Below are 23,994 nucleotides of genomic sequence, written 5' to 3'. Positions count from 1 at the left end.
CCTGTTTTTAGAATGACTATCAGTTAACAGTAGGATTATCTATAGGGATGAAAGCAGAACTGGCGTGATTAAAAGCTATATGGATACTACGCCTCCCCAAACTGAATTATGTGTGCCTTCTCCTCTTAGGAGAGAACTCCAGTTTCCTGGAGCAGCTACAAACCTCCACAATTTTTGCACCTCTATTTTAAGTTTTCATGATTACCTCCATCCATTGAAAAGAAAAATTAGAGTTAACTCAGATGGCCTTATTGGATAGAGATAGATAGATAGATAGATAGATAGATAATTTATTGTCATTGTATACATACACAAAATTGATCAAGATAGTCTTTACAACAGCAATTTAAAAATTCAATTTCTCAACACAACCACACATACATACTTCTAGCACATGCCCATATATCTGTTCTTACATATATTTATATATTTATTTCACATAAAGTTCCTAAAACGCTGTATCTGATGGGGTTATGGATAATACAGCCCTAGGGAAAAAACTATACTTGTTCTGCATCACTGACTAAAGCTATCATGTATGTGTGTTCTAGTTGCCACTCTGAACTATGCAGCTGGGGCCATACAGTAAAATGAAGCACCGAAAAGAAAATGAAGAATCTGTTTTGTTCCTGGTGCTTACTGCAGTCTCTAAGCCCTTGTACACATGGTCAGACATTCCGATGGACAATGTCCGATAGGACCGTGTTGTCGGATAATCCGAAAGTGTGTGGGCTCCATCGGACTGTTTCCGTTGGAGTATCTGACAGACCAAGTTTTCCAGCTGGGCTATAAAATTTTCCGACAACATGATCCGATTGGACTTTGTCCGATCATGTGTAGAGAATTCTGATCGGAAAAAGTGCCAAGCATGCTCAGATCAAATTCCTAGACCAAAGCTATTGGCTACTAGCCTGAACGTAGTCCCGTCCTAACGAAAATAACGTCATCACGTTAAGTACGATCGGATTTTCTGACAACTTTGTGTATGCAACAGTTTCAGACAAAATCCGTCGGACAAAATCCAATGGATTTGGTTGTCGGAATGTCTGACCGTGTGTACAAGGGCTAAGAGTTTTTGGGGAGTCGTAGACCATCTTTTCTCCATCCCTTAAACCATATCCACTCCCCGCATGCTTAGAGCTGAATCTTATACAGTATATCTTGTGACTTAATGAGGTTATAGATTAGGGCTCACACCCGTGGCCCTTGACATGTAGGGGACCAAGCCACCTGGCATGTGACATACATACTAACCACCATGAGCTCCCAGGCCCACCAAGTTTGCACGCTGGTTGGTATACTTGTCTTATACTTGTCTTAGCAATGCATAGCGGAGTTTCCTGCACACATTACTTAACTTCACTTTAATATACAGTTGATAAGTAGGCTTTGTATTGGCTTTATGCAGTTTTACTAAAATAGTTTACAGACATACAATTAGATTGTGTCTTCTAATAGTACCATGCAGTTGACATTACAGTCCGACAAAAGTTCCAAAAATGGCAGCTCAGAATCCAAGGCACTTGGTATAAACTTCTATAGCCTGGCTGTAGTGAATCTTAAGAGTTCCATTAAACTATTTGAGAGGGGTTGCTGAGGTGCTCACCTACTTGGCTGTCTTCGTAGCTTTACACACAGACCTGGATCCTGAATTGCTTCTCCTCACAGTTTAAGAAGGAAAAAAGCAAGACGTCTGAGTACTACCCAGCATGAGGGGAAGTGACAACACATTAAAGGGAGGTCCCTCCTATAATTTGGTCAGCATAAAAGGCATAAAGGCATAAAAGGCAGGCAACTAGCATTTTCTGAAAGAGATCAGCATTAGGTGCTCCTGTAATTTCTCTTAACAATCATAGTCTACTTTTATCCCCAAATTGCCAGGTTGTAATTTTAGCAGTTGCCTCTCTTGGCAGCCATTAATCTCATGTTTCTGAGTTTTTCAGTAGAGTAAACATGAAAGTTAGAAAACAATGCTGAAGAATCATATGTCTTTAGTGTTTTTCACACACACGAGAGGTCTTTGACTTTAATGAGGGTTTTCTGTAACTTGTATGTGTTGTTGTATCTCTTATGCCGTGTACACACAACCAGACTTTTTTACAGCAAAGTTCAGACGGAATGAATCCGTCGGACAATTCGATTATGTGTGAGCTTCATTGCCGCAAGGGCAGCTATAGGCTACCGGCTATTGAACTTCCTTTTTCTAGTCCCGTTGTACGGCATCACGTTAAACGATTGGACTTTGGTGTGTTCGTGTGTAGGCAAGTCCGTTTCAGCGGAACTTCATCGGAACTCCGTTGAAAAGTCCATCAAGGTCCGTCAGAGTTCATTCCGATGGAAAGTCTGGTCATGTGTAGGCAGCATTAGGCTTGATTCACATCTGTGCGTTTGTTTTTTACACTTTATATAGCTGGTTGCTAAGGAGAGGGCCGGGAAGCCAGCCGCCACGTCCTTCACAACCGATGAAACATCAGCTGTCAGCTGGTTTCCCCGCTAAATGTAGAAAAAAAAGAATTGCTGTCTAAAAGAAAAATTGTGAAAAAAAATAGTGTGCCCCCCCCCCCCCCCCACCAGGTCCTTACCAGGCCCTTGGGTCTAGTATGGATCCGGAGGGGACTCCCCCATGTCAACATTTAAAAAAAAAAATGGCGTGGGATCCCCCCCAAAATCCATACCAGACCCTTATTCGACATGGGGGGGTGGGTGCTTTGAGGCGGGGGGCACCTTTCCCCTATGTTGATGGGGACAAGGGCCTCTTCCCGACAACCCTTGCCTGGTGGTTGTTGGGGTCTGTGGGTGGGGTGGCTTATTGGAGTGTAGAAGCCCTCCTTTAACAAGGGGGCCCCCAGATCCCACCCTCCTCCCCTATGTGAATGAGTATGGGGTACATTGTACCTCTACCCATTCACCAAAAAAAGTAGTGTGGTGTGAAAAAATACAGTAGACAGATTTTTAAAAGTCTTTATTAAAAATATCTTCTTCTTCCCCCGCTTTTTCCTCCGGTCTTCCTCCATTTTCTCCCAAATCTTCTTCCTCTGGGCTTCTCCTTCTCCCGCTGCTTCTTTTTCCGCTCTTCTTCTTTCTCATGTCTTCTTTGTATGGCGTTCTCCTTCCTCTGCTGCCCCCTACCCTGCTGAGTCCTGCTTCCGCCTACGACTCCCCTCCGATGCTGTGTCCCTCTCCCGCAGACGACCCACCTCTTCCCGCTGATCTGTCCGTGCCGATGTCAAGCATGTCTTGGATAAGCCCCCCACTCGCAGACCTTGACAACCACCGTGCAAGGGTTGTCAGGAAGAGGCCCTTGTCCCCATCAAGAAGTGCTGGAAATTCTTTTTTTTTTTTTTACATTCAGCGGGGAAGCCCACTGACAGTTGATGACTTCCTTAGTAACCAGTTCTATAAAGTGAATGTTCAGCTCAAAAAAAAAAACACAAATCACAAAACGCAATTCGTGGCAAAATCGCAGTAAAAACACGGTACTTGCGTTTTGGATGTGGGTCCATTGAAGTCTATTACATGCAAAACACTGCATTTTGCGGGTAAAGAAGTCTCCGACCCTTTCCAAAAACGCAGAGGCACAAAAATGCATTGATGTGAACCTGTTCCATAGGAACCCATGTTAAAAAACACATTAGTGTGAATAGAGCCTCAGTCCCTAAAGGCAAACTTGATGGATAATGAATATTCAGAATAATGTCTAAAATCAGTCTAGTGAAAAAAACGTAACTCATGGAGTGTGGAGAATAGGGAGCTCTGGATAACAATGAGAAACAGTACATAACTGGCTCTTGAAATGTGATTAATGCACCATAGCAGTACTTCAGAAGAGGGACGCACACTCAATAGGAAAAACAAAGCAGAGAAGAAGGTGCTTCTAAATGCAGTGAACACTTTAACCACTTCATGCAAAATCACGTACCTCTGTCATTTTGTTGAAGTGGTTATACCGAGGTGATGCCTGCAGCCAGAGACATCACCCTGGTACCATTTTTTAGAGCTGGCCATCGGCTTTCAAGTTATAACAACCGATGCGGCTAATGAGCCGCTTGGCCATTATCACAAACAGGGGGAGTGGATGTCCCCCTCTCTCGCCGCATTCAGCCACTCTGCCTGGAGACCTGTCCCACTGGGATACCTGAGTGACCAGCCGTTACGCCCGCCAGCTGGCCGGAGACCAAAACAGGACTTTCATTTGGTTTGAAGAAGGAATGACTGGGCATGCCCTGAAACATGTCCCGCCCACTCTGACATCACTTTTGGTTGCCTGTATTCCATGCTTGCCTTGACAGCACAGCTCTCCATCTTGGATCAGAGACACAGTGGGGCTGATTTACTAAGATGAATCCAGTGCGACTTTGGGAGGCAACTTGGACACGACTTGAGTGTGAATCACAGCATGACTTGGGGTGACTTACAACACGACTTTAAGTCCCCCCCCCATCACAGCATGACTTGGGGTGACTTACAACACAACTTTAAGTCCCCTCCCAGGCCAGGCGACTTTAATAAAAAAAAAATGGCATGGGTTCCCATCCAAGAGCATACCAGGCCCTTCAGGTCTGGTATGGATATTAAGGGGAACCCCGCGCCAAAAAAAGAGTCTCCTATAACAGCAACAGATGGGTACCACATGTTTCAAGGCCCCACTCTTCACTCAGTGTACCACAGAATGCTTCTTCTCTCAATGGACAAGACCTCACTAAACTACAGCTTTCTGACCACTCTACTAGTTCCTCTCATTCCGACAGCAATCGACAAGTATTTCCTGAGGACCAACAAAAACAAGATTTAGAGCTTTGTTAATTTAATGTCAGGACCTTACTAGGATACAGCCTTATCACTACTCCACTACTGCCTCTCTAGGTTGGACAACAATAATCTTTATAGGAAGCCAAAGCTAAAAGAAAGTTTTGTCTTTAAATGCTTTAAAGTGATGGAAAAGGGTACCTGTCCTGTGTAGTGCTTTTGCACAGAGCAGCCCCAATTCTAATCTTCTCGGGTCTACTGCCGGTGCGCCTGGCTCCTTCTCTTCTTGGTGTGCCACCAGAGGAAACCGCTTCCTATTGTGGCACACCCGGGGGCTCGATCCTGGGTCACACTGCATATGTCGTAGACACAGAGGGTGGGGTTCTGCCCTGCCCCCGCTTCCTCATCACATTATTTGATTGACAGCAGCAGGAGCCCCAATCCCTCACCTTAGGAACTCTCTCTAACCCAGGCTCATTAGTACTCACTCAGAGGGCTCCGACTTGCCCAGTGGACTTATTACATCCAGTTTACGACTCCCTTTATGTGGTTCCAGAGACAGGACTGTTGCAGTGACTCCTCTAGTGTCTGTACATTTCTCCCAGGATCTCCAGGTAGATTAGCACTCACACAGAGAACACTTCACCTGGCCTTTTGTATGGCATTCTCAGTTCAGTTAGACCACGTTCCCAATCCACTTAGACCAGGACAACTACAGCTAGCTTTTCTGAGTGTAGGCTGGGGGGGTATTTTGGCTTTCAAACCCGACTATCCCAGTTTCCTCCCAACCTAGTATATACATTGGCACTAACTCCACCCATTACACCACTACAGGAAGGTGCAGTCTAAAAGGGACATAACACCCACTTAATAATTCCCTATTTCCACAATATTCTGGGACACAGCCACCTAGTGGGAGACTGGTTAACTGCCCCTGCTTACAACTGGTATTGCCTGTGGTCTTCCTGAAGTTAATATTTCCCCATTACTCACGGACTTCTTAGTAAAGGCAGGTTTTTGCTTCTTGATAGAACCTTCAAAAAGTAGGATGGTGAGCAGCACAGCAGTGACCTCACCCAGTCTCACTCCAGATCTCCTGAAAAGACCAGTAAGAGACAGCAGTTCATTAGATTTCACACTTTATATATACAGCTTTGAGGCTGTAGGCCAGTGATACTCAAACTGTGTGCTGCAGAACACAAGTGTGCCGCCTGAGATTTGCAGGTGTGCCGTGGGAGTTTTGAAAAATATTTGAAAATTGCGCGTGCTTTAAAACCTTGAACATATCGAAAAATTAAATGGTAAATCAATGTCGTAAAAGTTAAAAAAAGGTAACATTTAAAAACGCAATCTCTGTCAGTCTCTCATTCATTGGTTCTTTTTGTAACGTGAGACTTGTTCAAGATCTCAGGAGAACTTGTTTGCTCTAATTATATTATAATAGAGACCGTTCCATTTGTTCCGTTTGTCGACTTTGGAGCCTCGCTTCAATCTGATTTGCTCTGGAAAGCAGGCACATCCTTCACATTAAATTTAAAATGAAATATTTATGTAAAGATAAATACGTTCTTCACCACAAAAATGACTGAATATTTTCAGGTGTGCTGTGAAAATTTTTAGATCTTTTTGTTGCGCCGCAAGACAAAAAACGTTTGAGAAACACTGCTGTAGGCACAGTGCTTGGCCACATTACACTGTACCAGGGAGTGCACTGCTATTTTTTAGGAGGAATTCAAAAGGTAAATTTTTTAAGTTGCTTCACAAATCCAATGAACATTTCTAAATACTACATAGGCTTTACATCCACCTGCCTTTAGACTTGCATTGAGCTTCTTATCAGGACCGCCTGAAAAACTGACAGACACACCTTATCGGAAGCTCCATGCAAGTCTATGGGTAGGGGGATGTATATAGACATGAGATTGTTTAAGTTCACCTACTTCCAGATCTGTCAAGGTCTGGAAAAAAAATGGAAAAGGACTGCGTCCTTTTCTGTTTTTCAGACCTAACAAGATCGGAGGTAGGTTGACATCCGTCCTGTTCATGGATCCCCTGCTAAACATAGGCAACAAGGATATGTGGAAGGAGCCTTAATATTCATTTTTGAGTTCAGGTACACTTTAAGTGCCAATACATCAAGATGTTCTGCCCTGTAGCAATGGTATGAGCAGCTATTCTTGTAAGTATATTTCTTTAATGAGCAAATAGGAAAGGCAGAAAACATTACTTCTGCCACTGATGAGTGATAAAACTGAAATTCTCAGCCTTTATCGGGACATGTGCAGAACCCCAGCCAGAAATGTTTATTTTCAGCAGAGTAGGGAAAGGTAAGTACATTTGTCTAGTACTTTGCCATCTATGTAACTGTTGGGGAGATTTCCTCTCACTTTTTTCCTGGAAGGGAAGTGATGGGATAGTTCTCCAAAGGGGAATGAAATAATATATTTTAACCACTTCAGGACCGCCGTATTGCCATTGTACGTCAGCACAATGGCACAGGCAGGCAGAATCACGTACATCTACGTGATTGCCTTCCAGCGGGTGGGGGGTCCCATCGGACCCCCTCCCGCTGGATACGGCGGTCCGATTCGGTCCAGGAGCGCTCCGTGATGAGGGGATGGCCGTTCGTTTTCGGCCACCCCCTCTGGATCGCTCCTGGCCAATGAGAAGCTTCCTCCCCTGTGTATTGTTTACACAGGAAGGAGGAAGTGATGTCATTCTCCTCGGGGCGGTCTTTTTGACCGGACTACGAGGAGAAGAGTAAAAGTAAGTCTGCACGAACACTACACTGACATGTAGGTACACACAGGCACACAAACCCCCCCCGATCCCCCCCCCGATCGCCCCCCGATCCCCCCCCCGCCCCCCCTCCCCCCCCAGTCACAGTGTCACTGATTGCATTGATCATTTCTTTACTGATCAATGCATTCAGTGTCAGTTGTGACAGTAAAAACTGTCAGGACAGTTAGTGTTAGGTCCAGGGTAGCCCCCTATCACCCCCCAATAAAGATTTAACCCCCTGATTGCCCCTAGAGTTAACCCTTTCACCCCCTTTTGCCAGTGTCACTAAGCGATCATTTTTCTGATCGCTGCATGTGTCGCTAGTGTCGCTAGGTAGCTAGTTATTTTTTTAGGTTCACCGCCAGGTTTTTATATCGCTAGGTACCCCGATATACTACCCAATAATGTTTTTAACCCCCTGATTGCCGCTAGTTAACCCTTTCACCCCCTTTTGCCAGTGTCACTAAGCGATCGATTTTCTGATCGCTGCATTAGTGTCGCTACAGTCGCTAGGTAGCTAGTTATTTTTTTAGGTTCACCGCCAGGTTTTTATAGCGCTAGGTACCCCGATATACTACCCAATAATGTTTTTAACCCCCTGATTGCCGCTAGTTAACCCTTTCACCCCCTTTTGCCAGTGTCACTAAGCGATCATTTTTCTGATCGCTGCATGTGTCGCTAGGTAGCTAGTTATTTTTTTAGGTTCACCGCCAGGTTTTTATATCGCTAGGTACCCCGATATACTACCCAATAATGTTTTTAACCCCCTGATTGCCGCTAGTTAACCCTTTCACCCCCTTTTGCCAGTGTCACTAAGCGATCGTTTTTCTGATCGCTGCATTAGTGTCGCTACAGTCGCTAGGTAGCTAGTTATTTTTTTAGGTTCACCGCCAGGTTTTTATAGCGCTAGGTACCCCGATATACTACCCAATAATGGTTTTAACCCCCTGATTTCCGCTAGTTAACCCTTTCACCCCCTTTTGCCAGTGTCACTAAGCGATAATTTTTCTGAACGCTGCATCAGTGTCGCTAGTGTCGCTAGGTAGCTAGTTAACTAGGCTCCCAAAAAGTCCCCCACATGTGGTATCCCCGTACTCGGGAGAAGCAGCAGAATTTATTTTGGGGTGTAATTTGACTTCTGCCCATAGCATGTGTGAGCAATATATCATTTAGTGACAACTTTGTGCAAAAAAAAAAAAGTTTGTAATATTCCCGCAACTTTTGGCAAAATATAAAATATTCCATGGACTCAACATGCCTCTCAGTAAATAGCTTGGGGTGTCTACTTTCCAAAATGGGGTCATTTGGGGGGGTTTTGTGCTATTTTGGCATTTTATGGCCTTCGAAACTGTGATAGGTAGTGAGGAGTTAAATCAAAAATTTGCACCCTTAGAAATCCTGAAGGTGGTGATTGGTTTTCGGGGTGCCGTGCGCGACTAGACTCCCAAAAAGTCCCACACATGTGGTATCCCCGTACTCGGGAGAAGCAGCAGAATGTATTTTGGGGTGTCATTTCACATATAACCATGGCATGTGTGAGCAATATATCATTTAGTGACAACTTTTTGTAAAAAAAAATTTTTTTTTTTGTCATTATTCAATCCCTTAGGACAAAAAAAATAAATATTCAATGGGCTCAACATACCCATCAGCAATTTCCTTGGGGTGTCTACTTTCCAAAATGGGGTCATTTGGGGGGGATTTGTACTGCCCTGCCATTTTAGCACCTCAAGAAATGAGATCGGCAGTCATAAATTAAAAGCTGTGTAAATTTCAGAAAATGTACTCTAGTTTGTAGACGCTATAACTTTTGCGCAAACCAAAAAATATACGCTTATTGACATTTTTTTTACTAAAGACATGTGGCTGAATAAATTTTGCCCTCAATGTATGACTAAAATTTAGTTTATTCGATTTTTCTTATAACAAAAAGAAGAAAATATCTTTTTTTTTCAAAATTTTCGCTCTTTTTTCATTTATATCGCAAAAAAAAAAAATCGCAGAGGCAATCAAATACCATCAAAAGAAAGCTCTATTTGTGGGAAGAAAAGGACGCAAATTTCGTTTGGGTGCAATATTGCATGACCGCGCAATTACCAGTTAAAGCAGCGCAGTGCGAAATTGCAAAAAGACCTCTGGTCCTTAAGGTGTTTATTGGTCCGGAACTGAAGTGGTTAATACACTGAAAAAAGGGTTCTAACGTTTGAGAATGTTCTTAATGCTGTCTGTGGTTGCCTGTTCCTGTGACTACCACACCGCTTATTCTTGTCACACAGACAGGAATTGAGAAAAAAATCACCTAAATGTGGTCCCAGACAAATATATAAGAGCTGACAGAAGTTTTATTTCTTCCTTCTCTAAAGCTACAAACAATTAGCTTCTGCTACATAGTTACATAGTTAGTAAGGTTACATAAAGACACCAGTCCAACCTGAGTGAGTGTCTACAATTGTCTCTATCCCTGTACATTACACACTCACATCAGTCCCTACCCTCAAGGAGCCCACAATCATATACTAGGGCTGATTTTGGACAGAAGCCAATTAACCTACCTGCATGTCTTTGGAGTGTGGGAGGAAACCAGTGTACCCAGAGGAAACCCGCACAGGGAGAACATACAAACTCCAGGCAGGTAGTGTTGTGGTTGGGATTCGAACCAGCGACCCTTTTTACTGCTAGATGAGAGTGCTAACCACTACACCACTGTCATCTACTGTCATCTAGTGTCAGTAACTAATGCAAAGCAACATGGTGTTTAATTACAAAATGATTCATTTCTTTGCTTCTTTTTTTGTTAATAGATGCTCCTGTTTCTGAACTCCATGACCTATTCTGTAAGAAGTTGCAGCAATGCTCAGTTCTCTTCCATTTTATGGACTGTGTGGCCGACCTGAAGGGAAAAGAGATCAAGAGGGCTGCACTGAATGAACTGGTAGAATGTATTGCCACCAACAGGGGAGTCCTGATAGAGCCTGTTTACCCAGAGGTTATCAAAATGGTGAGTAAAAATGGCTGAGGAATCTTGATGGGTGCAGAATTTCAAATGGGAGAATTCAAATAGCACCATATCCAGACAATCAGCAGAACTATTTTTCTAACATAAGGATTAAACATAGTGGACAGTCTGTTCCTGCCTGATGAAGGGCGCTCTCTGCCTTTTCTGGAAACTGTTGCTGGAATGGAACATCTTTGTATGTTTTTTTTTTTTATAATATATTGGAAATGTAGAAATACTAGGCTTTAATTATTCTATATATGGCCTTAAGAATGGCCTACCGGTAAATGCATTGCACCTGTGAGAAGTGCGGCTCACCTTGTTCGTCCCACTATGTATATATTTATATATACTGTATAAATTTCAGGTTAAGATTGGGATCAAGGCACTCACAGGTATTTGAAAGAGCATAATAACCCAAGGCTTTATTCACCAACATTTTGGCTTGTCACAGTAAATAAAGCCTTGGATTATTTATGCTCTTTCAAATACCTGTGAGTGCCCTGACCATGATGTTAACTTGATATACATATACATATACATATACACATATATATATTATATTTATATATATATATATATATATATATATATATATATATATATATGTGTGTATGTGTATATGTATTTTTTTCACTTTGGAGTACCTGCGCTAATTTTGCTGAATTGAGGATTGAGCGCCACATCATGTTGATTGACACTACACATACCCCCCGAATGGTTCACTGAATACAAAATAAATGCAGACTGCTGCATCTGGAGACATTTGACACTGAACTCAAGCTAATTTCAGTTGCTCAGAGTCAGAGAGCAGTTGAAATGATCTGGATGGCAGCCCGGTGCTTTGGAGAAAGCAGGGTACAAGCCTCAGGCACTGCTTGTGCTTCTGCATCTAGCATGTGTGATTAGAACCTTAATTCGTGGTGGTGGGTAAAAAAATGATGTGCGTATCTATAAACTGAGAATGTAAAATAGCTTCTGAGTTTGTCAAGGAAGTGCTAGAGATTTCTAATCTTCTTCTAAATCTACTTGTTTTGTTTTATGTTGACCTTGTTCATAATAAATATGACTGGCTAGATTGGCCTCGGTTTGACTACCAACTGGGCATATGGTCCAACTGACCTTCTATGACCAGACTATGTATACCACTGTTATCTAAAGCCGCGTACACACGTAGCCGTTTGTCCGACGTACTTAGTCTGGCGGACTTCCCGCCAGACTGTCCGTCGGACTTTCCGAACGGGCTACTTGCCCACACACGGCACTTTTTGACCGGACTAATACGGCGTACTAAGTCCGCCATACTATCCGCCCTACTTTTGAAATGAACGGACTCGCCCACACATGCGGAGGACAGTCCGCTCATTTCAAGCGCGTCTCCAGGTAGGCGGGGCCCGCGAAGGAGACTTCGCTGGCCCCGCCGCCTGGTATGGACTTAAAGGGAAACCCCAACGCCGAAAAAAATCGGCGTGGGGGTCCCCACCAAGTCCACAACAAACCCTTGTCCGAGCACACTACCCGGCCGGCCAATGTACCCCTACCCATTCACCTGTAAAATACAGTACAAAAAAAACACAACACACAAGATAAAATAATTTATTGCACAGCTCCGGGGGTCTTCCGTCTTCGGGGGTCTTCTCGCCGGACTCCTCCGCTGTCTTCTTGTAGCTCTTTTACTAGCGGAGGAGCCCGGCCTTCTTCTTCGTCGCCGCGGCCTCTTCTTCCGACTTCGGGGGTCTTGTCCCCCTCTTCGGTTCTTCTGCCGGGCCACCGCGCCTTCTTATAGCTCTTTTACAGGCGGTGGCCCGGTCTTCTGTCGCCGCCGCCGGCTTCCGTTCTTCTTCTTCTTCTTCTTCTTCTTCTCCAGGAGATGTTGACTCGACGATCTCTCCGGCCGCAATGCCAGGGACGCGCTGCGCTGCCACTTATATAGGGACAAGGGGCGGTGTCACATGGGTTTATGTCACATGGGTTGGTGTCACATGGTGACCCCGCCCCCTTACGATGTCACAGTCCCGGAGGATGCTGGGACTGTCGCCATGTGACATCAACCCATGTGACCAACCCATGTGATATCAACCCATGTGACACCGCCCCTTGTCCCTATATAAGTGGCAGCGCAGCGCGTCCCTGGCATTGCGGCCGGAAAGATCGTTGAGTCAACATCTCCTGGAGAAGAAGAAGAAGAAGAACGGAAGGCGGCGGCGGCGACAGAAGACCGGGCCACCGCCTGTAAAAGAGCTATAAGAAGGCGCGGTAGCCCGGCAGAAGAACCGAAGAGGGGGACAAGACCCCCGAAGTCGGAAAAGAAGAGGCCGCGGCGACGAAGAAGAATGCCGGGCTCCTCCGCTAGTAAAAGAGCTACAAGAAGATAGCGGAGGAGTCCGGCGAGAAGACCCCCGAAGACGGAAGACCCCCGGAGCTGTGCAATAAATGATTTTATCTTGTGTGTTGTGTTTTTTTTGTACTGTATTTTACAGGTGAATGGGTAGGGGTACATTGTACCCCATACTCATTCACATAGGGTGGGGGGCCGGTATCCGGGGGCCCCCTTATTAAAAGGGGGCTCCCGGATTCCGATAAGCCCCCCGCCCGCAGACCCCGACAACCAACGGCCAGGGTTGTCGGGAAGAGGCTCTTGTCCTCATCAACATGGGGACAAGGTGCTTTGGGGTGGGGGGGCGCGCGGCCCCCTTCCCCAAGGCACCCCCCATGTTGCGGGCACGCGGCCTGGTACGGCTCAGGAGGGGGGGCGCTCGCTCGCCCCCCCTTTCCTGGCCGGCCGGGTAGCGTGCTCGGACAAGGGTCTGTTGTGGACTTGGGGGTCTGTTGTCCCCTTTAAGTCCATACCAGGCGGCGGGGCCAGCGAAGTCTCCTTCGCGGGCCTCGCCTACCTGGAGACCCGCTCGAAATGAGCGGACTTTTCTCCGGGCGGGAAAAGTCAGCTCATGACCCGAAAGTACGGCGGACTTAGAATGCCGTGTTGCACTCCAATCTTCCCGGCGGACTCGCATTTCGGCGGACAATCCGGCCGTGTGTATGCCAGTCCGCCGGGAAGATTGGAGTGCAACACGGCATTCTAAGTCCGCCGTACTTTCGGGTCAAAAAAGTATGCCAGAGGCTACACACAGGGGGGGATTGTTTGGCGGACTTGAGTTTGCCGAACTTTTCCACCCGCTTGTTTGATCGTGTGTACGCGGCATTAGGGGACCTTTTAGGCAAGAAGGGGAAAAAACATCATTCTACTGTACGTAGTGTTCAAGTAAATATGGCATTGTATTCCACTGCAATTACATTTGTATATTAATAAATTAAAATTATATATTTAATTATTCATCAGGGCTTAGGTTGCATTTACATCCTTGTGTAGCAGGAACTCTCATTTTGTTTTGAGCATTTTTCACTCATTTCCACACATCGCACATAGATAGGGTAGCCATTTCACTTGAATGGGAAGCCCTATGCTTGACAAATGTACGAAGAAACTCCAGAACCTTTTTGTTGTGGGGTGTGAAGAGTTTTTTCACAGTTTTTTTCACTGTTTTGGTGCGTTGCGTTTGGTGCTGTACAACAGTATGTCCAAACACATGTCTGCTAACCACACTTGGGATGCCATTAGCAATTAACGGCCATGCAAGCACTGCGCATGTTTGTAGCACATTTCCGTAATGCACAACAAAACTTATGTTTTCTGTGCACTTTGTTGCGCACTCCAGAAATGCCAAGTGTGATTGGAGCTTTACTTATTAATTTCTTCCCTCTTTGTTTTTGCTATTTATGAGAATTGCAGTATATACTTGGGGAGGTACAGTTAGTCGACTGCCACTGCTAGCCTCTCCTTGGGCAAAGGAGACACTGATCTATTGGATTCAATATTTCTTGAATCCATAAACTGGAAAATGTAGTAGGTCACGAGTTGTGAGTTTATGAAACAGTAATCCAGAATGTTTTGACAGTAGAGACAGCCAAGGGTCTAACATTTTCATAATCTCGTTGCTTGCTTTAATATTTCAATACAAAATCTATGCCAGTGGGCAAATAGGTGCCGTCATTTTTAAGTGCGGTCTGTATGTGTTGTTTTTATGTAGTAAAATGTTTTAAATTTTGTGCTTGATCCAAGTTTTCTGTTTTTCATGTCTTAAGATCTCAGTGAATATATTCCGCACACTACCGCCCAGTGATAATCCAGAGTTTGACCCTGAGGAGGATGAGCCAAATTTTGAGCCCTCTTGGCCACATCTGCAGGTATAATATGTTGATTATTTTATGCTAGTCAATGTAACATTCCAAATCTTAATGTACATTTATATGAACTTACATTTTAATACTTCTAATGCACCTAATTATTTTAATATATTTATTTTTATATGAAAGAAGTTATTGTGATTGTAAAGAGTTTGAAAAGCTCATTATTAGCATATCCATCAACATAGTCCTTTGTGGGGAGATTGCTCAGTGTCCATGCTGTTGAGTGCTTGTACAATAAGTGGAGTAGCTCGGAGTCATAAATAATGCACTTTTTTTTGCACAGAATCGACTCTGAGTGTGACCGAAGTCGCTATATAAAGCTCTTTTATGTTGGCTCCCAAGCTGAGATCCATCAGCTGCTCTTAAATGAGGTCTTGACAGTGAATTAAAAGTCTTTGGAGTCATATTTCCACTCTGCAATATATATATATATATATATATATATATATATATATATATATATATATATATATATATATATATATATATATACTAATACATGATCTGCTATAAGGCATCGCCCCAACTTGTGTTGTCCAGCTCTCAGTATTACAAGCTTGTCCACCTGGCTGAGCAGCTATTTGCCAGCCTCGAGTAGAAACTTGTACATGTCGTGCTGATAAGTGTCAGCCTGATGATTGGCTTCTGACTCAAAAATATAAACATTGCCCTGGCTCTGCAATCCTTTCCCTCTTCATCTTAACCTAGATAAACTTTTAACTTATGAGATGATGCTGTTGCTGCAGCTGTGAATGTTCTAGTTATCGATCTTGTTCTTCTTCCCAGAAGGTCTGACTACACACGCAACCAATCAAAAGCGCTAAACAGTTACACCCCTTGGAGACTATTTATTAAATTCAAGAGCAGGAGGGGCCATTAACCTCCCTGGTGGTATTCCCGAGTGTGGCTCGGGGGTTAAATTTCAGCACCATTAGCGGTAGCCCCGAGCCACATTCGGGATTGCATTGCAGGATCCTGGTGCAATGTACTTACCTTCTCCCCAGGATCCTACAATGTCCCCCCGCTGTGCCTGCTGGCTCTGTCCTCCGCCCGAAGCCTCTCTGTGCTGGGCTCCGTTTTCTGCGATTGTCGCGACGCACGCGGGCAGAGCCTGGCGGCAAATTCAAAAAGTGAAAAATCATAATACATACAGTACACTGTAATCTTACAGATTACATTACTGTATGAAATTATTTCACATCCCTTTTGTCCCCAGTGCTTTGTCCAGTGCCCTGCATGCAGTTTTAGATTATAAATACTGTTCTTTCTGCCTGGAAACTTGAGATTGTCCATAGCAACAAAAAAGTGTCCCTTTACGTCAAAAGTGGTATTTTTTATATTTATTTATCTATTATATTATAATTTATGATTTTGTGTTTCAAAGTTCATCATACCCGTAATATCTACTAGACTCTTGGTGTACAGATCTAAGTGCGTTATTGCTAAGAATTACCGGCCTACAATATAAAACGCCAAATTTCTATGCAAAATAATTGTACCGCTTTGAGACGCAAAAATCTGTTATAATCATACCGCCAGGGAGGCTACAACACTCTAAGTTTAAAGAATGTTGGGTCCAAAAGTGGCTCCATAATGAGCTATATTGATATGTTGTTTAGATTCTTTTAGGGTTGTACACTGCAGATTAACATAAAACAATGTGCTTTACATTGTGCCTCCCTGGCTTTGAGAGCCCAAAACTAGCACAGTGCAAAAAATAAAAAAATTAAAATTAAGAATTGTAAAACAAACAAAAAAAAACACTTTAAAAAGCTGTGAGGAGACGCAGTCACGTGACCTGTCAGCCACCTGTCAAAGGCTCATTCACCTTCAGTTGCATTGAGCAGGGTGGACTCTTTGATGTACTGCATGGGCAGCTTCTGATACTGCAGCAATGAATGTTCCATTCATCTATCCTGCTCTGCTTTTAAAGAACATGTAAACAAACATTTCATATTCCTGATATGTGCTTGCTGCACCATGTCCTTATTAAAAAGTATCTGTTTATCTTTGTATTGCTTCCTTTGTGTGAAATACCCTGTGTCACTGCCAATCCCTCTGCTTTCCTGCCAATCCCTCTGCTTTCCTATTAAAGACTGACCACACCGTATGGCCAGTTTTCTAGCTGTGCTGGGAACTCAACCTGGTCTCCTCAAATGATAAGACTTGTGCTGCCCCCCCCGCACAGCCATTCACTGGGAAGATCAGTTTTGTGCTGTTTCTCCAACCCCCAGCTCTTTAAGCTCAATGTGCAGTTGAGAATGAAGGGCATGTGATCACTTATAAATAAGGATAAAAGGAAAAAGGGTATTTTTTTATGTGTTTTTTTTAATATATATACATATACACACACGTGTTTTGCCATTGATTTCTATTTTAAACTGAATGGGGTTAAGATATACTTTAAATTAATATTAAAGCGGGGAAGTTCCGCTTTAAGGCCTTGTTGTTCCTCTTGAACCGTTGGCCCTTTGGAGGAGTGGGGAGGGGGGAGCAGGTTTTTTGATTTTGACAGAAGTTCTTCTCCTTCCCCCTGCAGTCTGCTGGGACCATAGTCATGTGCAGGGAGTGTGCCAGGTGTGCCTAATAATCACCACACCCTAATCACTCTGTGCATTGCTGATTTCACCTACTGCCTGGACTTCCCCCTGTGTTGTGCTGCTGGCTTCCCATCGCTCCTCTCCCCAAGGCTGTTTGTTTCAGGGGATTTTTCAGGATGGAGATCAGGGGAAGGGGCTACTCAATATGTAATTTACCTGCCCCTTCCTTTTCTTTATGAATATAGTGAACACACTCTCTCACTGTTTGTTCATAGCTGAAGCATAGTAAAGTGTTGTACTAAGTGATGCACACTAAGTGTACACATGGTCAGACTTACCAGCAGGAAAAGTCAGACGGAATCACTTCATCGGATATTCCGATCGTGTGTGGGCTTCATCAAACTTTTTTTTTCAAAAATTCTGACGGACCTAGAAATAGAACATGTTTTAAATCTTTCCGACGGAATCGATTCACATCAGGAAAACCGTATGTCTGTATGTTATTCCGACGGACCAAAAACTACGCAAGGGCAGCTATTGGCTACTGGCTATTGAACTTCCTTTTTCTAGTCTCATCCTACGTCATCACGTTCTAAATGAACGGACTTTAGTGTGATCGTGTATAGGCAAGTCCGTTTCACCGGAACCCTCGTCGGAAAGACCGTCAGAGTTTATTCTGAGGGAAAAAACAGTCCTGTGTACGGGGCATAAGTGTTTACTATAAGAAAAATAAAATTGCGCTAATCGCATAAAAGTGCATATATGTGACCAAATAAGTTATTTAAAAGAAAGTCCACATTTAAAGTGAATAATTCCAAGTGTTTACTATGCTTCAGTTTGTAAGAGAACAGGAAACTGCTCAGCACAGAGCACTTCCCATTCATTCACTGTTTAATGCAGCTGAGGCTGCAGAGAAAGGCAAGTGTGTTTGAGCTTTGGGGTGCACACCCTAATGCAATGGGCTGCGCACACCTATGGCTGGGACACTGACAGATCCAAAAAGACTGCATCCACCATTCACAATGCGCAGCGTGATTTGCACATGCGCAGTGGACACCTGGCTGTGAAGCCACAAGCTGGTACAGCCAGGTGCCCATAGTGAAGATGCTGGCATCGGGGTCTGAAGACAACGGGTGAGACCAACTGGGGTGAGCACACTAATGGATCCCGGGACAGATGAGTGGCTGTTTTATAAAAGTTTATTTTAAACTTTTTTTTTTCCATAGGTGATTGGAATGCCTCTTTAACTGCTTGCCGACCAGCCGCCGTCATTATACTGTGGCAGGTCAGCACGACCCCGCGAGCTGCCGTAGCTATACATTGGCTCCTTTAAGCGGGATAGCAGGCACGGGCATGCTGCACTGCGGGGGTGCCAATGCTCGTGGCCAAGGTCACGATGACGGCCAGCCATGAGCGATCACAGAAGGCAAAACAGGGACGTGTGTGTGTAGACACACAAATCCCTGTTCTGTTCTGTTCTGTGAGGAGAGACAGATCGTGAGTTCCTAATAGTTAGGATCCACGATCTGTCATTACCTCTAGGTCAGTCCCCTCCCCCTACAGTTAGAACACACACAGGGACCACAATTAACCCCTTGATTGCCCCCTAGTGTTAACCCCTTCCCTGCCAGTGACAGTTTTACAGTAATCAGTGCATTTTTATAGCACTGATCACTATATAAATGCCAATGGTCCCAAAAATGTGTCAAACGTGTCTGATGTGTCCTCCACAATGTCGCAGTCCCAATAAAAATCGCAGATCACCGCCATTTCTAGTAAAAAATAAATAAATAATAGAAAATGCTTTAAATCTATCCCCTATTTTGTAGACACTATAACTTTTGCGCAAACCAATCAATAAACTCTTATTGAGATTTAGATTACCAAAAATATGTAGAAGAATACATATCGGCCTAAACTGAGAAAATAATTGTTTTTTTTTTTTTTATTGGGGATATTCATTATAGCAAAAAGTACAAAATATTGTGTTTTTTTTCAAAATTGCCACTCTTTTTTTTTGTTTATAGCACAAAAAATAAAAACCACAGAGATGATCAAATACCACTAAAAGAAAGCTCTATTTGTGGGAAAAAAAGGACGTCTATTTTGTTTGGGTGCAGCACCGCACAACCGGGCAATTGTCAGTTAAAGCGATGCAGTGCCGAATCGCAAAAAAAAATGGCCTGGTCATTCAGCAGCCATAATCTTCCGGGGCTGAAGTGGTTAAAGGGAATTTAAACAACAACAAAAAAAACAAAACCCTGTTATACTTACCTGCTCTGTGCAGCAGTTTTGCAGAGCACAGCCCCGATCCTCCTTTTCTCAGGTCCCCCGCTGGCGTCTCCCTCCTGCCAAGCAGCAGCTTGCAATGGGGACACCAGAGCAGGCTTGCTTGCTCCCAAGCTGCAGCTCTGCGTGTCCATTCACATACAGAGCCAGAATGCATAGAATAGATTGCATGAAGGTAAAAAACCTTGAGCCTTTAGAACCATATTTCTTCAGAAAGGTCTGACTACAGACGCTACCAATCATAGCACTAAGCAGTTACACCCCTTGGAGTCTATCCCATTAATTCAAGAGCAGGAAGAATCAGTAGAACACTTCAGTTTTAAAGAATGTCGGGTCCGAAAGTAGCTCCATAATGAGTTACTGTGAAGGCGCTAGACAGTGCTTTGAGGCTTTTGATGTGCAGTATGTGGTATTGTGTCTATTGAATGGTTGTATGTTCAGCTATCTGTGAATAAGTTATACTGCTCACAGATCTATCTATCTATCTATCTATCTATCTATCTATCTATCTATCTATCTTAAGATTTGTTGGGCTCTGCTCCACTTCTTGTAACCCAAAATCTGATGGTTACAATGCACTCAAGCAGTTGTGGCAAGCTCATAAGGGGGCCGCCCCCCCCAACCCATGCGCCTGACCCCTAATCTCCATGCAGGCTGCTGGACGCATGAATTTCAATGGGTTTTTTTTTTTTGAAGCACACAATTAGAGCCTGAGGCTCTAATTATTTTCAAAAAGATTGGGCTCCATCCAGTTGTGTGACATTAACGAATTAATATTCACTAATGTCTTTATGCTTCTCCACCCAGCCAACCAGGAAGTGGGTCCTTAGACCCGATTGGCCAGGGAGCCTTAGGACTCCTGGCCAATTGACTCTGACAGGAGCCCTACCCCAGATCCAGCACCAATACCACCACCTCATCATCGTCGTCCTCCCCACACCTCTACTGCAGCAACAGTGAGAGGGGGTCGCCCAGAGCCAAGCAACAGCATTAACCCGGGGGCTTTGTGGTCTCCCCCAAACACTGGCTCATCAAGATTGACAGCTAATTTTTATCTTTTTTGTATTTTATTTATTTTCTTGTTTTGTTATTCCTTCTCTGTGTGCTGGGTTGTATGTTGTTATCGTTGTTTGTATATAAAAGAAATAAAAAAATTATTTGTGGAAAAAAAAAAAAAGATTGACAGCTAAGGATAAGGAAAGGCCATGGATCACCGCCTACCAGCTTTGTTTGCCCCCCCCAAAAAAATGGTTTGGATTTGAGATGAGTTTTGGATACTATTCATTCACAATTCAAGCCCAATAACTTGTATATAGAGGAAAGAAGCATAAGAATAAGAATACAAACACTGCACACTACTCCAATTCAAAATGTAAACACTTAGGCTGCTTTCACACTGGGGCGGTATTCAGGCGTTACAGCGCTAAAAATAGCGCCTGTGTAACGCCTGAAAAAACCGGCCCCTTTAACTCCAGTGTGAAAGCCGGAGGGCTTTCACACTGGAGCGATGCGCTGGCAGGACGGTGAAAAAAGTCCTGCTAGCCGCATCTTTGCAGCGGTGAAGGAGCGGTGTATTCACCGCTCCTATACCGCTACTACCCATTGAAATCAATGGGACACCGCAGCAATACCGCCGGCAAAGCGCCGCTGCAGCGGCGCTTTGCGGGCGGGTTTAACCCTTTTCGGCCGCTAGCGGGGGTTAAAACCACCCAGCTAGCGCCCGCACACCGCCGCTAAAACGACGACGCCGACGCTGCTCCCGCCCCAGTGTGAAAGCAGCCTTAGTTCCAGATCCTATATACTGTGTGTGTGTGTGTGTGTGTATATATATATATATATATATATATATATATATATACATAATTATTAGATTCAAATAATAATATACAGTACACATGCAGCTTTTCTATAGTCATCAGATATCATTATAGAAATACAGAAGAAAGATATTCCATCCTCCTATTTTCTCATTTTGAATCTTATTATTTATTTGGTTCTCTAAAAGAATTTCAAATAAGAGCACAAACTTTGGATTTCATCATCGTCATTTTTAGTAGATGTATTAAATCTATAACGTATCTGAAATTCTAAACTCGGTGTATATGAAAACCATTATATGTAGGTCATACAATCTACAAATCTATACATTGATTTTACATATATACAAAGATGTTTTTGATGCATTTGTACCATCCAGGAAAACCACAGCTCTAGTGCTTCATTCTTTTTACATGATTTGGTGTTTTGGCCCAACTGAGGTTTCTTGGCAGCTGTAACTGCTCACCACATATGAAATTGATCCAGTTAATAGCCCTGCTTCATTTTGGGAATAGGAACCAGGACTAAACACATCTTTATATGTTTACATCTGGGTTAAAGTTACTAGGAGCCTGTTGTTTATAGGAAATAAACTTTGTATGCCAAAACTTTAATTTTCAGTTTGGTTCTGCACTTTTTTTTATATAATAATTGTTTATTGGCTTTTACAAAAGTATATAAAGTTACAGAAAACATACCAAGCTACATGTTTCCTTAAAATCTAACAAGATATTCCAGGCAATCAGATTAAAAGCACCAGAGCACAAGGATCATACACTTACGGCTTGTATTAGTCAGATACTACATGGTGGGATCTCTGAGTGTCAACCATGTAAAATCAAGAAGTTTGGTTCTGCTTTTTGCCAGAAACTGTTTTTGGTTGTAATACTAATAGTGGAATGTTTATGCCAGAACATAAGAAAGGAATATTGAAGAAAGGAATATTGGAATATGTCTTCCTTTATATTTATCTTCTATATCAATGTTCCTTCCTTTAAAGAAGAACTATTGAGGTGAAACCTAAATTGTTGGTCAAATAAAAGGAAATTTGGCTGGAGAGGACTATGCAAGATTGTGGAAGAGAGCAAGGTAAATAATGAAAAGGAAGGAGAATATTGTGGATGGATGACATCCAGGAAATGATAAGCAATTATGACAAAGAGGAGAACATTAACCTGGCAAAAGACAAGGGCAAGTGGAAAGTATTAGTGGTCCCATGTTTGACATTCACCCAAAACCATTTAAATGCCTTTCAAGTTCTCCAGCAAAAGTGACAAAGAGAGGTGTTGGGACATGTCATGGCACTATCAAGGGTTCTTTTGGATCTCCTGGTCCTCTTCTTAAAAACAAATGTTGCTAAAACTGCTCAAGCACCCCTGTCATTGTTATGGTTTGTTTCATCCCCTACCATTTTGTTGGCTGTTTAGCTTTATTGTAAATCTGAAGATAAACATTATTGAAGACCTGATATTAAAAAAAGTGAAATATTGAAGCTTTAATCACATATGGTTATTAGAAGATAATATTTTTTGCAAGTGCTCCTTTAACTTTATTATATCATGCATCTGGAATGATGTAACTACTTATATATTTGCATGTTTCCTTAGTGCAGTGGTCTTGTTCTTGCAGTGTGACTTAGGGTGTCAAATAATTTCCAGTCGGATGCTGTGTGTGCTTTTTTTCTTTGTGATATTATATGCCAAAGTCTAATGAAATTTGGAACACGTGCAGGCGGAAGTTACCATGGTTACTTCTTGCATTTGTCCTTAATAATAGCTGTATCACATGGATGAGTAAAATCCTTCCTAAGATTTTTCGGTAAACAGCATTACTAGTATAATTAAAAATTTAGACTTCCATTCAGTCTTCTCAAAAGAATTAGTATAGCTTACCAGTGCAAAAAAAAATAATTAAAAAGCTGGGGGGGGGAGCCCACTCACAAGACTTGTCAATGCCATCTGACCCATTCACCTTAACTTATGGAGTTCTCTGCTACATTAAGCAGGGTGGACTCTTTGATGTATCGCAGGCTGGATAACATGGCCTGCATTTTATGAATAGGCTGCAAAATGCAGTTTATGGTATCGAGTAATATAGTGGAGTATAACAGTGAACAGAAGGCATATTAAACCGATCCCTTCGATTTCTTCTTTACTGGATTACTGTATTACTTGGAGGGTTTGCATATGTATTCTTGTTATAAGCTGTCCTACTGGTGTGGGAACACAATTTATGACTGTATGGCCCCCTATGGTTCCCTATCACTTGGGCTCCATTCTCACTTGCAATTACAGCCATCAACAGATTTACGTGGCTGGAATCACAGGTGGCTGCCGGCAGTTGGAAAGCAAGGACAGACTGAAAGAGACCATGGGTGTCCACTGATGTATCCACACATCCAATGGTTACATGTGGTTAGGGACACAAAGTCAACCCTGGACACAGGGTCTGTTTGCTTCCAGGGCCTGTCACTGGTCCCTAGCAGCAAGTCACAGTGTAAATGTATTTGAGACAATGCAGATAACATACATGTTTATCTATTTTAGGTAACTATATTTATATCTGTCAGGTAGCTGT

General features: G+C 43.2%; 1 protein-coding gene across 4 annotated transcripts in view; it reads left to right on the top strand.

Annotated features, from left to right (window-relative positions):
• PPP2R5B (protein phosphatase 2 regulatory subunit B'beta) overlaps positions 1-23,994 on the top strand; it is a 173,626-nt gene that overhangs the window by 79,028 nt on the left and 70,604 nt on the right. For all 4 annotated transcript variants that reach the window (XM_077459509.1, XM_077459493.1, XM_077459500.1 and 1 more), the window contains exons 3-4: positions 10,329-10,525; positions 14,666-14,767. In XM_077459509.1, coding sequence (XP_077315635.1) covers positions 10,329-10,525; positions 14,666-14,767 — 299 coding nt within the window. The remainder of the gene's footprint in view (positions 1-10,328; positions 10,526-14,665; positions 14,768-23,994) is intronic.

This window comes from Lithobates pipiens, unplaced genomic scaffold (assembly GCF_037356315.1).
Source record: "Lithobates pipiens isolate NorthernLeopardFrog02 unplaced genomic scaffold, aLitPip1_a1.2 Scaffold_10, whole genome shotgun sequence".
NCBI lineage: Eukaryota > Metazoa > Chordata > Amphibia > Anura > Ranidae > Lithobates > Lithobates pipiens.
The sequence above is the reverse complement of the archived record's forward strand: the minus strand, read 5'-3'. Positions and strand labels throughout refer to the sequence as shown.